Source organism: Oncorhynchus tshawytscha, linkage group LG16 (genome assembly GCF_018296145.1).
Source record: "Oncorhynchus tshawytscha isolate Ot180627B linkage group LG16, Otsh_v2.0, whole genome shotgun sequence".
NCBI lineage: Eukaryota > Metazoa > Chordata > Actinopteri > Salmoniformes > Salmonidae > Oncorhynchus > Oncorhynchus tshawytscha.
In genome coordinates, this window is record NC_056444.1 from 57,727,980 (window position 1) to 57,743,443 (window position 15,464).

The following is a 15,464-nucleotide window of genomic DNA, read 5'->3' on the forward strand; positions in this document are numbered from 1 at the left end:
TAATGCATTGGCCAATCGAAACCTAATATAGATGTGACTAACCATACAATTATTACATCTAGGCTAATTGGATCAAGATCTGTCTTTCTCATCCACAAAAGCCTTGAGCCATGCATAGCTGTTAAGCAGGGCTCTTCTGGCTCTGAAGAGAGGCTATACTGTAGATAAGTACACTGGTAAATATTAATATAGGTGGTTGTGACAGACTGGGACTGGAGCCTGCAGACAGAGCAGAGCAGCCCTCCAGCGTAGCCAGGCCCTTTGATTAGCCTGGCCTGAGGACAGCGAGTGAGTCAAGAAAGACCCCCATCTCACTCAGCAGACAAATGTCAGTTTACAGGGGTATAAGATAAGAATCTCTCATTGACAGATAGCGAGAACTTCTCAGTTTGACAAAAGTGTCAATGTTAAAATTACGCCAAGCATCCATCCAGCTGAGAGCCAGCACACAATGAATGCTACAGTGTTGAATCCACACAATATAGCTCACTGCGCACTGAAGCAGATAAACAAGGATGGATTCTGAGAATTATCTTTTTTAAATGATGTATTAGAAACAAATTGTGGAGATGTGTCTGAGGTGAACTGTGTGCAACGTCAGACTTGCCTGCCTCAGTGGGCTCTAAAGCAGCAGATACGACATCCCCATCGCCTTTCAGAGGCTTAGCGACATTCTTTTATTTTCTTTGAGTTTGGGTCATCATCACCAGGCGACTCACTATGTGCAATCTACCGTTTACGTTTTCCAGCTGTGAAAGAGTTTTCCTTTTTAACCTCTGCACACTGTGGGGAGTGTGTGTGTGTTATGCACCTGTAACAACATGTGTGGAGAATACCAGCGCCCACTTCTTCCCACTTATGTCATCATCAACTTTGCAACAAGATGTCACGGTTTTACCAATTTGAATTTAGATTCTGACTTTTATCCACGTTTCTCGAAAGGTTACATTTTTAAGTTGCTCCAAATGTCAAATTTGTATGTTTTTTTTCACACCCTGGGTTGCTCCTCCTGCTCCGCCGCATCGTTCAGAATGGTTGAGAGAGAAAGAGAGAGACTTTTGGTCTTTCTTTAATGAAACATTCTCATTTCATCAAAGGCCCCCCTTAAAATAAAACACCAAAATGTATCCTGTAGAGAGAGCTATCATCTACACACAGCCCACTGGGCACACACTGCTTGAATCAACGTTGTTTACATGTCATTTCAATTAAATTATGTTGAACCGATGTGGAATATCAAATAAAATTGTATTCATCAATGCATCGAATACAACAGGTGTAGGTAGACCTTACCTTGAAATGCCTACTTACGAGGCCCTAACCAACAATGCAGTTTAAACAAATATGGATAAGAATAAGACATAAAAGTAACAAATAATTAAAGAGTAGCAGTAAAATAGCAATAGCGAGACTACATACAGGGGGGTACAGATACAGAGTCAATGTGCGGGGGCACAGGTTAGTTGAGGTAGAGTTATTAAAGTGACTATGCATAGATGATAACAACAGAGAGTAGCAGTGGTGTAAAAGAGGGGGAGGGGGGATGCAAATAGTCTGGGTAACCATTTGATTAGATGTTCGGGAGTCTTATGGCTTGGGGGTAGAAGCTGTTTAGAAGCCTCTTGGACCTAGACTTGGCGCTCCGGTACCACTTGCCGTGTGGTAACAGAGAGAACAGTCTATGACTAGGGTGGCTGGAGTCTTTGACAATTTTTAGGGCCTTCCTCTGACACCGCCTGGTATAGAGGTCCTGGATGGCAGGAAGCTGAGCCCCAATGATGTACTGGGCCTTTCGCACTACCCTCTGTAGTGCCTTGCGGTCGGAGGCCAAGCAGTTGCCATACCAGGCAGTGATGCAACCAGTCAGGATGCTCTCAATGGTGCAGCGGTAGAACCTTATGAGGACCCATGCCAAATCTTTTCAGTCTCCTGAGGGGGAATATATTTTGTCATGCCCGCTTCATGATTGTCTTGGTGCGCTTGGATCATGTTAGTTTGTTGGTGATGTGGACACTGCACTGACCCTGCTCCACTGCAGCCCTGTCGATGAGAATGGGGGCGTGTTCGGTCCTCTTTCCTGTAGTCCACAATCATCTCCTTTGTCTTGATCACGTTGAGGGAGAGGTTGTTGTCCTGGTACCACACGGCCAGGTCTTTGACCTCCTCCCTACAGGCTGTCTCATCATTGTCGGTGATCAGGCCTACCACTGTTGTGTCATTGGAAATCTTAATGATGGTGTTGGAGTCGTGCCTGGCCGTGTAGTCATGAGTGAACAGGGAGTACAGGAGGGGACTGAGCACGCACCCCTGAGGGGCCCCTGTGTTGAGGATCAGCATGGTGGATGTGTTGTTACCTACCCTTACCACCATGACTAGCCTTTCAAAGCACTTCATGGCTACAGACATGAGTGCTGCGGGTCGCTAATCATTTAGGTAGGTTACCTTAGTGTTCTTGGGCACAGGCATTATGGTGGTCTGCTTAAAACATGTTGGTATTACAGATTCGGACAGGGAGAGGTTGAAAATGTCAGTGAAGACACTTGCCAGTTGGTCAACATAAATACAATGGTGTGTGTAGTCAGTAATCAGCAGTGTAAGTGAGTGGTTGCGTGCATAGATGTGATACTGAGGAGTGTTGAAAGGTGTCAAAGCAAACAAACAAAACGGCCACAAAAATGTCACAACCAAACTCTAACAGTGTGTCTGCATGGAGAGAGTCTCAATGAATGGGGAAGAGGTGTATTTATCCCAGGACACACCCGATCCCAGGTGTGTCCCATTTCGCTGACAACCCTCCCGGCTCCGCCCTCCGACATGGCGGTCGAACAAGGCTTGAATACGGGACAGATGTTCCTCCCAAGTATCTACATCGTCCAGATCAACAGTGCACCCGGCCAGACTGGAGTCAACCCTGTTCATTAGTCGCTGAAAAGTGTCAGGTGCATTACGCAGGCCGAAACTCATAACCGAATACGAGTACAGACCAGAGATTTCACGTGCCCTACTCGTCAGTGCCATCTGCCAGTAGCCCTTTAACAGGTCAAATTTTCTTACTAACTTAGCTGCTCCAACTTGATCAACGCAGTCCTCCATCCGACGAAGAGGAAATTAATCTGTTTTAGTGACACTGTTTACCTTTACCTTAGTCTGTACAAAATCTGTTTGTCCCATCCGGTTTACTGACCAAGATACAGGGAGAAGCCCAACTGGAGAAAGAAAGCGCTGCTATACTCTCCAGCATGTACCTGACCTCAGCATCCAGACAAAGCAGTTACTCTGAAGAAACTCTATAGAACCACTGACGAATGGGATCAGCATCCCCAACGTCAATATCGTGTTGTATTAAGTTTGTACATGTAGGTGTATCAGAAAACAAACCTTGAAATCTCTGAATCAAACCAACCATCTCTTCCCGCCCATCAACATGTAGGTGAGCGCAAAGGAAGTCTAAAACATCCAATGTCTCTGAATTGTTCAACCTACAGGTACTTTGTTTGCATCTTTTGTTACAGCTTTTGAGTTGTAATGTTTGGTAGGCCCAGTGTTAGTTGCCTTTGTTTGTTTGGTAAACTTGCCATTGCGGTGGATAGCTTGTTCTGTGCTGCGTTGGAGAGAGTACATTGGTTAGTTTCCAGGCCCGCGCCCAGGCTGGAAGCTCTTTCTCTACTCGCTGTTGGGACATTGTACTCACCTCAGACCAATCGTCTGTGTACCTCAGTGGGAGATTTGGGTAGGGTACTGACACTTGCTACCTGGAGCTATAGCCTTTCTTTTTCCCCTGTTAGGCTTAGCGATGTGTTTCATTTTGGAATAAGTTGGACATGGTAATATTGTTTGTTATTTTTGTGTGGTGTCCGTGGACTGAACAATTGTCTTGGGGGCACATCCATGGCTTTGGGGAATCTGCCAACGTGCTGGGTGTTTTTTTCCTTGCCAGCGGGCTACAGTGCGTAATTATCCACCGCAAATCCGCACAAAGACTAGGGCTCCGCCCACTGACATCCTATTAAGGAAAACAAGAGCAAAGAGAAAGCTATATATATTTTGTTACCTTTATTTAACTGGGCAAGTCAGTTAAGAACAAATTCTTATTTTCAATGACTGCCTAGGAACAGTGGGTTAACTGCCTGTTCAGGGGTAGAACAACAGATTTGTACCTTGTCAGCTCAGGTATTTGAACTTGCAATCTTTCAGTTACTAGTCCAACGCTCTAAACACTAGGCTACCCTGCCGCCCCAGATTTTGGCAGACAGAGTGGGAGGGTCGTCACAGCGTGATCACACAGTCTTCTGCAACAGCTGGTGCTCTCAAGCATGTTTCAGTGTTCTTTGCCTCGAAGCGAGCATAGAAGTAGTTTAGCTCGTCTGGTAGTCTTATGTCACTGGACAGCTTTCGGCTGTGCTTCCTTTTGTAGTCTGTAATGGTTTGCAAGCCCTGCCACATCCGACGAACGTCAAAGCCAGTATAGTATGATTCGATCTTAGTCCTGTATTGATGCTTTGCCTGTTTGATGATTTGTCGGAGATCTTATAAGTGTCTGGGTTAGAGTCCCGCTCCTTGAAAATGGCAGCTCTAGCCTTTAGCTCAGTGCGGATGTTGCCTTTAACCAAAACCAGAAGCCATGGATTTGTATGTACGGTCACTGTGGGGGGGGAGACATCATCGTTGCACTTATTGTTGAATCCAATGACTAATGGGGTGTACTCCTCAGTGCCATCGGCGGAATCCCGGAACATATTCCAGTCTGTGCTAGCAAAACAGTCCTGTAGCTTAGCAACAGCTTCATCTGAACACTTTTTTATTGATCTAGTCACTGGTCCATCCTGCTTTAACTTTTGCTTGTAAGTAGGAATCAGGAGGATAGAATTATGGTCAGATTTGCCAAATGGAGGGCGAGGGAGAGCTTTGTACACATCTAGGTGTGGAGTAAATGTGGTCTAGAATTATTTTCCCTCAGGTTGCACATTTAACACGCTGATAGAAATTAGGTAAAACTGATTTAAGTTTCCCTGCATTAAAGTCTCCGTCCACTAGGAGCATCGCCTCTGGATGAGCGTTTTCCTGTTTGCTTATGGCGGAATACAGCTCATTCAATTCTGTCTTAGTGCCAGCCTCCGTCTGTGGTGGTATGTAAACAGCTACGAAAAATACAGAAACTCTCTAGGTAGATAGTGTGGTCTACAGCTTATCATGAGATACTCTACCTCAGGCGAGCAATAGCTTCAGACTTCCTTAGATATTGTGCACCAGCTGTTAGTTACAAAAATACATAGTCCGCCGCCCCTTGTCTTACCAGACGCCGCTGTTCTATCCTGCCAATACAGCGTAAAACCAGCCGGCTATATGTTGATAGTGTCGTCGCTCAGCCACGATGCTGTGAAGCATAAGATATTACAGTTTTGAATATCCCATTGGTAGTTTAATCTTCCGCGAAGGTAATCTATTTTATTCTCCAAAGCTTGCACGTTTGATAGCAGAATTGAAGGGAGGTTTATTCGATCGCCTACGAATTCTCAGAAGGTAGCCCGCCCTCTGGCCCCTTTTTCTCCACCTCCTCTTCATGCAAATCACGGGGATCTGGGCCTGTTCCTGAGAAAGCAGTATATAATTTGCGTTGGGCTCGTTAAAGGAAAACAAGGATTCTGCCAGTCCGTGGGGAGTAATCGTAGTCGTCCTGATGTCCAGAAGTTGTTTTCAGTCATAAGAGACAGTAGCGGCAACATTATGTACAAAATAAGTAAAGAAATACGTTGCAAATAAATGAACAGAAAACACAATCGGTTGGGGACACGTAAAATGTCAGCCTTCTTCTCCGGCGCCATTGTTACCATAGACACTAAATAGACATCTGTCCCCAGTGGAAAGCTTCTAAGGATGTGGTAGCTTAAATCTTCTCCATGGGGCCCTGTGTAGAAAGATGTAGGAGGAGAGGGAGTCGGCACCTTCTCCAACACAAAATCCATTCAAAAAGATTTAGGTGCTTCTATATCCCATTAGCAATAAGGCTGTACAAAGAGCCCTTTATAAACTAATGCATGCAATCATTGTCTGCTTAGTTGATTACATTTTTGTTTACATTTTCTTTTTTTGCTGCTGTATATTTCACATTGATTAGGCATTATCCTCTGCTCTGCTGCTCTCCATACAGATGTGAGTTACAGTAACCATTCATCATGAATCTTTCTCTTGGGTGCGCACACACACACACACGCACACACACACACAGACAGTCTGGCTGTCTCTGATACAAAGAGTAGTTAAGCACACCCAAGCACTCTAGTTTTCTAAAACTATTACATATCAAAATCCAGAGATCACTTGTCATTTTCATTCAGTCATTTCAATGTCAATTTTTCCCCCCAAATATATTAGTCCAATAGCCAATGATATTTCAGTCAACATTTATAGACATAGATGAAGGCTATCTACTTTCTAAAGCCATTAATGGAAATAATCCGTTTATAATGATCAAGTCTACTTTAGGTATTCAAGGTGAAATATCAATGCATATATCAACAAAAACCTTTTTTTTTTACTGAATGCCACTGCGTCATCGTACAAGGTTTCGAGTCAAAACACGCCTCCTCCTGTTCCAGATATAAAATCATCACAACTTGCCTCCTGGGCTCTAATCCGTACTCTCGCTTTGCTGCTTTTACGCGCAAACTCACTTCCCTCACTAACGCTACATGTGTTTTCTCAACAGGATTTTTATATTTTGCAGTCTTTAACAAGTGATTCTAAGAGTAAATTATTTACATTACACAATATGGAGGGTAATTTTACACTGACAGGGCGCGACTTTCTAGATTTACGCACGTTGGCTCAGAAACTTCTGACTCAGGGAAACAACTACTCTCTGCGTCTGGTGAACTACTCTCTGTTTGACAACGGATCGGGGTTCTATGAGGAGGACTCATTGGACGTGAACACTAACATCTACTCGAAAGTCCTGGTCACTGTGATCTATATCGCGCTCTTTGCGGTCGGTTGCTTAGGAAACTCCGTTACGCTGTACACCCTGCTGACCAAGAAGTCACTACAAAATCTCCAAAGCACTGTCCACTACCACCTAGCGAGTCTCGCCGTCTCCGACCTGCTCATACTTGTCCTTAGTATGCCCGTTGAACTCTATAACTTCATCTGGGTCCATCACCCTTGGGCGTTCGGAGGAGTCGTTTGTAAAGGTTACTATTTCATTCGGGATGCTTGCTCTTATGCCACAGCATTCAATATCGCCAGCCTCAGCGTGGAGCGTTATATGGCAATTTGCCACCCTTTCAAGGCGAAGAGCATCATGTCGCGCAGCCGCACCAAGAAGCTGATCAGCGGGATGTGGGTGGCTTCGTTCCTCCTGGCCTCTCCGATGCTCTTCACCATGGGCCAGAAGTACCATGGGCCCCAAAGGGAGAAGATATGCACCACAATCGTGTCACCTGTCTTATTGAAGATAGTGATTCAGGTGGGTTTGAAACGCCTCCTTATTTCACAACAATCAGTTGAGTAGTGCACAGGAGGTTGGCCCGTACCTTAATTGGGGAGGACAGGCTTGTGGTAATGGCTGGAGCAGAATGAGTGGAAAGGTATAAAATACATCAAAGACATGGAAACCATGTGTTTGATGCCATTCCATTTACTCCGTTCCAGCCATTATAATGAGCCATCCTCCCCTCAGCAGCCTCCACTGGAGTAGTGGTATTTCATGCACCTATTTAGTCACTGCACAGCACACACACACACAGAGAGAGAGGGGGAGAAATGGTGCAGGAGAGTAGGATGAGAGAGATACAGATACAGAGATGAATACCCAATAATCAGAACATTTTCATTAATTTCCCCACTCATGAGAGACAACCTGGTGGTATATTTTGGAGATGCAATACTAATACTGTTGAGGGGTCCTTGGATGGAAGTGGTCTGGTTGTCATGGTGATGGGCTGCTGCAGTTGTTTGTGGAAGTGTGTGACTGGTGATATTGTGGCATCAGGTAGCCTAGTGCCTAAAAAAAGCGGGCCAGCAACTGGAGGGTTGCTGGTTAGAATCCTAGCTCAGAAGATTTATTTCAGAGGGTTGCTGGCATAATCCTAAATTCTATTGCCTGCTGTTGTGCATCTAAACTAGGCACTTAACCACCTATAATTGCTGCACTGTGATTGCTTCCCACCACTTGGCATATGTGTGTGTCTCAGGGGGTTGGGTTGTGCGTAAAGATATGTTTCCGATCCCTGTACATTAATGCACTATAAAGTACATATAATCTTGTCCCTCCTTGCAATGTCCCCACACCCCCTACTTCCATCCTCACATATCACTGTCATATACAAAAACTGAGAGAACAGCAAGCAAATACAGGAAATTCTGTCTTCTAAGGGTGCTGTTGTTGCGCAACATATTTCTTCAGAATGAATGGTATAGCAAGGTTGAGCTCGGAGCTTGATGGAATGGCACCATAAATTGTATGAATTTTGCGCTTCCACAGAACTTACCATAATCTCCAAACTCATAAGAATTGCATTGCCAGAGCTGTCAGTTTTTTCTTTGCACTTCTCTTTTCCCTACATGACCATTTCTTACATCATGTAATTTCACTTCTTCTCCTCCTCCTACGCATAGGGATGTCATTACACATGCTGCAGGAACACACACTCTCCTCCGCAACAAACCATGTGTAGCCTAGGATACCTGGAGGGCAGCCACAAATGTCTTCGCTTATTTTATTTTGTTGGGCATAAATACTGACATTGTCAAGCATCAGGACACGGGAGGCAGTTTATCAACCTAAGGAATGGTCATAAAAGGGGGGTCTCCACTACTACACTAGTTGTGTGTGCATGTGTCAGAGATGTATTAGTGACTCCCATTTCAGAAGCAACTGAACTAATAAGTCTGTTGACCTTTCAGTTTAGCTTCCTGCTGTTTGGTACTGCAGGGCCCTATAACACTTCATCCACCAGTTTGATCACTACAGAAAAAGAAAGAGAGTCAGATAGTTGCTCCACCAGCTGCCCACAGATGTTTTTGGGTGTGGAGGAAAAGTAGCCCTCAAAATGGTTGATATTTGTTTGTCAGTGTATACGTGCATGTTTGTGTGTGTGTGTCAGTGTTTGTGTGTTTGTGTATGTGGGCGTGTGCAGTATTACTTAGTTTTTGGCATAGAGCACCACAGAATAATAGGGGAACTCCGGGATTAACATGAGTGGTGTCCCTCTGTGCAGGGAACTCTCTGGTTGTATTTCTGGAAAGGTCCATGCCGTGTGAAACACTTGGGATTGTGGTCTTTCTTATTCCAACCACCTCAGCCTGCTGTGACGCCACTGGGAAACAAACCAAACTCTAACACTCATGACTGATGACAGAACCGTGGCACAGCTTTCTGTGCCTTCCAGGTAACACCTCACAAACTCAGCCAAGGCTCGACATGAGTCTTAAAATGTCTTGCTGCGTTTAGGCAGCCCAATTCTGATCTTTTGCCCAAGTATTGGCCAAAGATATGATCTGATTGCTCAAAAGACCAATTAGTGAAATTGGTCTGCCTGTGCACTGTATAAAAGTTATTGAGATTCAGTCAAAATGTCTCATCTTATCAAGCCAAGTCAACAAAATTAGGAAAATGTTAGGTTGACTCACTGAGAGAAAAAAAAAATCCAGTTGAGTAAACAAAAACAATGTGTTTACTCAACTTAGAAGTACAGAGCCATGAAGTCAAAGAAACTGAAGCAACATACATTTTGTTGACTAAAAATGTGGCTGACTGGCTCAAATCGGTCTAATGTAGCAAAAATTGTGTTTTTTACATTGGAAAAAAGTAGAGACTCAGAGGTACAAAATGGTATATCATACACTACAGTTAAGGAACAATGGGGAAGTAATTCTCCTTTGAAAGTTGATAAACTTGTGAACTCACTTTTGAGGAAATGGATTTAAAAATGTTTTGGTACTACTACTGGAGAGCTGTTCTTTATCTACACCTATTCAGCATCGTTCACACCCTCTTAAGCTTTAACCCCACCCATCCCTTTAAGGGTTCATCCGAGCATTCTGTACTAACAGCAGTCAAGCACCCAAGCTAACTTGCTAGCTACGTCGAAACACAAATGAGAGAACATCTCAATGGACATTACTGGCCCTAGCAGAGCTGGTTAGGTTGTCATATTATCTAGAGCGTTGGTGCCTGCAACGTTTGTAAATTCAGAGCATTTCGCTCTCGGAGCATTCAGAGTGCACACTGGACGCTCTGGTCGATGAGTAGGGTTGATCCGAACGGTCTGACCTCACAATCAATCAAATGTATTTATGAAGACCTTTTTACATCAGCCAATGTCACAAAGTGCTATACAGAAACCCAGCCTAAAACTCCAAACAGCAAGCAATGCAGATGAAGAAGCACGGTGGCTAGGAAAAACTCCCTATAAAGGCAGAAATCTAGGAAGAAACCTAGAGATTGGCAGTCAAACAATGGCAGTCAAGCACCCAAGCTAACTGGTTAACATTGACTGACTAGCTTGCTAGCTACTTCCAGACACAAATGAGAAAACACCCCACTCTGACCATTTTACTCACCCTAGCAGAGCTGGTTAGGCTGTTTTCATGTTATCCAGAGTGTTGGTGACTAACTGTGCTGCTGGCAACAACTTCATGATGCTTTTTTGCCAATGTTTACTGACACCGGCCATATTAAACAGGTGTTGAGCGTTCGTAAATTCATCAGTTATTCTGGACTCTGGCACACTGACGAGTGCTCTGAAATTGGAGTAGCGGGCCAGACTGAATTTATGAACACACCCGAAATGTTTACGTGCATAGTGGAGTCTTTTGTTAAGACATGTAGCTAGCCAGCTACATAATCCCAACTCATGACGTTACTACTGTGCATGAATCTGCAGGTAGCTAACCAACCAGGTTCAATGTTAGCTACCTAACAATAGGCTATAGCTAGCCAAGCAAATGGCTCTGAGATACGAATAATAAGATCATACGCGAAACAGTACACTAACTTGAAATGAAACCATTTTATTTCAAAATTAGTAATGTGTAATATCTGTAAATGTAGCTAGCTAGACTATCTTACCCATATACATCATTCATAGATTGATGTGTCTCCTGTCGGATGCCATGGTTGCCCTTAGTTTGAAGATGTAATCCCGAGACAGGTGTTTTCTCCAACTCCTTAGCTATCATACTCAAATTCCACTGATTTCAAAAACTCGGTCCTCTAGAATGTGGAAAGTGACACTTATGCAGTTTTACTGCCCAAAAACTAAAATCCTCTAAAACAACAGAACAGCTCTATTGACAAAAAAATGTCAAGTTCAGAGGACTTCAATTTATTTATTTGGGGGGGGGGGGAGTAGCTCATTAGAATAATGCCTAGCAATCTTTGAAACTGTTTAATTTGAACATTTACAAAATGGTCATTTAGCAGACGCTTTTATCCAGAATGACTACAGTTAGTGCATTAAAGTAGAGTTAGAAAAATGTATTTAATGTTACTCCACAATGATGCAATAATACAACATATATATTTTTAAAGAACACATTGTGGACCACTCAAATTGAGTTGAGACACTAGCAACAATCAGTCAAACATCGTACAGGCATCATCTACAGTGCATTCGGAAAGTATTCAGACCCCTTGACTTTTTCCAAATCTTGTTACGTTACATGCTTATTCTAAAATTGATTAAATTGTTGTTTTCCCTCATCAATCTACACACAATATCCCATAATGAAAAAGAAAAAACAGGTTTTTAGAAATGTTTACAAATGTGTGTGTACATATATATATATATATATATGAAATCACATGTACATACACTACCAGTCAAAAGTTTGGACAGACCTACTGATTCAAGGGTTTTTCTTTATTTTTACTATGTTCTATATTGTAGAATAATAGTGAAGTCATCACAACTATGAAATAACGCATCTGCACTTGAAGAAACTTTCAAAGTTCTTGACATTTTCCGGGTTGAATAACCTCCATGTCTTACAGTAATGATGGGCTGTCATTTCTCTTATTTGAGCTGTTCTTGCCACAATATGGACTTTGTCTTTTACCAAATAGGGATATCTTCTGTATACCACCCCTACCTTGTCACAACACAACTGATTGGCTCAAATCCATTAAGAGGGAAAGAAATTCCACAAATGAACGTTTAAAGAGCACACCTGTTAATTGACATGCATTCCAGGTGACTACATCATGAAGCTGGTTGAGAGAATGCCAAGAGTATGCAAAGCTGTCATCAAGGAAAAGGGGGGCTATTTGAAGAATCTCAAATATAAAATATATTTGGATTTGTTTGTCACTTTTTGTGTACTACATGATTCCAAATGTGTTACTTTGATGTCTTCACTGTTATTCTACAATGTAAAAACAAATACTAAAAATAAAGAAAACCCTTGAATGAGTAGGTGTGTCCAAACTATTGACTGGTACTGTATATGCAGGTATAGTCTGTTTAAATTGATAGTAAATTAGATTAATTGAAAATGTGAAGTTCTCTACCAAAACATTAATTGATTCAACTATAAATAGCAGGTTGTACTGAAACTGTAAAGTTGATTTGACTTTCTTTTATTAGTCAAAGTAAATTTGGTGTTAGTTTGGAAAACTCTACATTTGAAGTTATAACTAAAATTGACTAGGAAAATTGTAGGTTATACTGTCAAATGGGGCCTACAGACATGGTCGCCCTGCTTCTAGCTCCTAGCCAACTTTGCATTATTATTTTTGTTGTTGTGTTATTTCTTACATTATTTGCTCAGAACATTTCTAGTACTATTACCTACAGCTGAAAATAACTTTTGAATATTAGATCAACGGTCACTTACCTACATGAGGGACGCCTATGGCAGCTCCCGTATGGTTGATGAGCAATTTTACAAGGCATGACTTCCCTTACCAGAAATGTCCCTTTGTTTGAACTGCCCGAGTCAGCCCCATTCATCCCGGGGATACTCCAAAACGTCACTGCCGGAGAAGTGGGGTCTTAGTCAGACTCGGGAAGCAGGCATACCACTCACCGCTTCTGAGTATATTACTCTCTAACGTTCAGTCCCTGGAAAATAAAATAGATGAACTCATGGTGAGGATCTCCTTCCAGAGCGACATAAAGGACATATTCTCATTTACGGAATTGTGTCGCTCTCTGGATATATTGTCCCCGTCCATACAACCAGCGGGGTTCTCCATTCATTGCGCGGACAGGAACAACAAACTCACCGGGAAACACAGAGGTGGAGCAGTATGTCTCATGAAATCCCATGGTGTGATTGGGGTAACATACAGAAACTCATCCTTTTATTGTCCCGATCTGGAATACCTCACCATCAAATGCAGACCACATTACCCCTCGATAATTTTCTTCCATTATAGTCACTGCCGTGCACATTCCCCCACAAGCCGACACCGACCCGGCTCTCAGGGAAAAACACTGTACTGGGCGGCAGGTAGCCTAGTGGTTAACCTGTCTGGGAATGGGGTTCCATTAGCGCCAACAGCCAATGAAATTGCAGGGCGCCAAATACACATCAACAGAAATCTCATAAATCAAAATTCTCAAACATAAAAGTATTAGGCACCATTTTAAAGATAAAATTCTCATTAATCCAGCCACAATGTCTGATTTAAAAAATGCTTTACAGTGAAAGCTCCACAAGAAAATCCCAGCCATTTTTCCAGCCAAAGAGAGGAGTCACAAAAAGCAGAAATAGAGATAAAATTAATCACTAACTTTTGATGATCTTCATCAGATGACACAATACATGTATGTTTTGTTCGATAAAGTGAATATTTATATCCAAAAAACTAATGTTCAGTAATGTTTTGCTTCCAAAACATGCAGTGATTTTGCAGAGAGCCACATCAATTTACAGAAATACTCATTATAAACATTGATGAAAATACAACTGTTATGCATGGAACTTTAGATATACTTCTCCTTAATGCAACTGCTGTGTCAGATTTCAAAAAAACTTTACGGAAAAAGCATACCATGCAATAATCTGAGTACGGAGCTCAGAGCCCAAACCAGCCAAAATAAATATCTGCTATGTTGCACAGTCAACATTAGTCAGAAATAGCGTCATAAATATTCACTTACCTTTGATGATCTTCATCAGAATGCACTCCCAGGAATCCCAGTTCCACAATAAATGTTTGATTTGTTCGATAAAGTTAATAATTTATGTCCATATCCCTGCTTTTGTTAGGGCGTTTGGTAAACAAATCGAAACGCGCGTGCTTCCAGCGGAAAGGTCGGGTAAAAATTCCAAAGAGTTAGATTACTGGTCGTAGAAACATATCAAACGTTGTACAGAATCAATCTTTAGGATGTTTTTATCATGAATGTTCAATAATGTTCCAACCGGAGAATTCCATTGTCTGTAGAAAAGCCATGGAATGAGAGCTAACTCTGTGACACTCTGCCAGAGCACTGACTCAAAGAGCCCTCCTTCCCCCCTCCTTTATAGTAGAAGACGGTTGACATCTATTGGAAGCCTTAGGAGGTGCAATTTGACCCCATAGACACTGTGTATTCGATAGGCCAAGCTTTGAAAAACTACAAACCTCAGATTTCCCACTTCCTGGTTGGATTTTTCTCAGGTTTTCGCCTGCCATATGAGTTATGTTATACTCACAGACATCATTCAAACAGTTTTAGAAACTTTAGAGTGTTTTCTATCCAAATCTACTAATAATATGCATCTATTAGCATCTGGGACTGAGTAGAAGGCAGTTTACTCTGCAGTGGAAAGGGTCAAAAGCTTCAAGTTACTCGACATGCACATCATTGATGACCTGAAATGGTCCCTTCACACCGACAGTGTGGTGAAGAAGGCGCAACAGCGCCTCTTCAACCTCAGGATTTGGCTTGGCCCCTAAGGCCCTCACAAACTTCTACAGATTGAGAGCAACCCATCAGGTTGAGAGCAACCATTTAGAGCAACCTGTCAGGCTGTATCACCACCTGGTACAGCAATTGCACCGTCCGCAACCACAGGCCTCTTCAGAGGGTGGTGCCCTCCAGGTCATCTACAGCAGCTGGTGTCACAGGAAGGCCAAGAAGATCATCAAGGACCTAAGCCATGGCCTGTTGACCCCCACTACCATCTAGAAGATGGAGACAGTACAGGTGCATCAAAGCTGGGACCGAGTGACAAACAGCTTCTATGCCCAGGCCATCACACTGTTAAACAGCCACCACTAGACGGCCTCCGCCTATTACCCTGCCCTCTGCCCAGTACGCTGCTCCTCAGTCACTGTCACTAGCCGGCTACCATCGGGTACTCTACCCTGCACCTTAGGGACTGCTGTCCTACAGAATGTACATAGCCATTGAACACTAGTCATTTTAATATTGTTTACATACTATAGATATATCTGCTGCTGTACTAAACTTTTGATAATTTTTTTATTTTGTATTATTGTGTGCTTGTTGACATTTACTTTTTCACTTTAT

The 15,464-nt window shown here is 42.8% G+C and overlaps 1 protein-coding gene across 1 annotated transcript in view; it reads left to right on the forward strand.

Annotated features, from left to right (window-relative positions):
- Nucleotides 1-6,645: 6,645 nt before the first annotated feature.
- LOC112215990 (neurotensin receptor 1 (high affinity)) overlaps nt 6,646-15,464 on the forward strand; it is a 53,209-nt gene continuing 44,390 nt past the window's right edge. Inside the window, exon 1 of the mRNA XM_024375529.1 lies at nt 6,646-7,462. Coding sequence (XP_024231297.1) covers nt 6,770-7,462 — 693 coding nt within the window. The 5' untranslated portion in view covers nt 6,646-6,769. The remainder of the gene's footprint in view (nt 7,463-15,464) is intronic.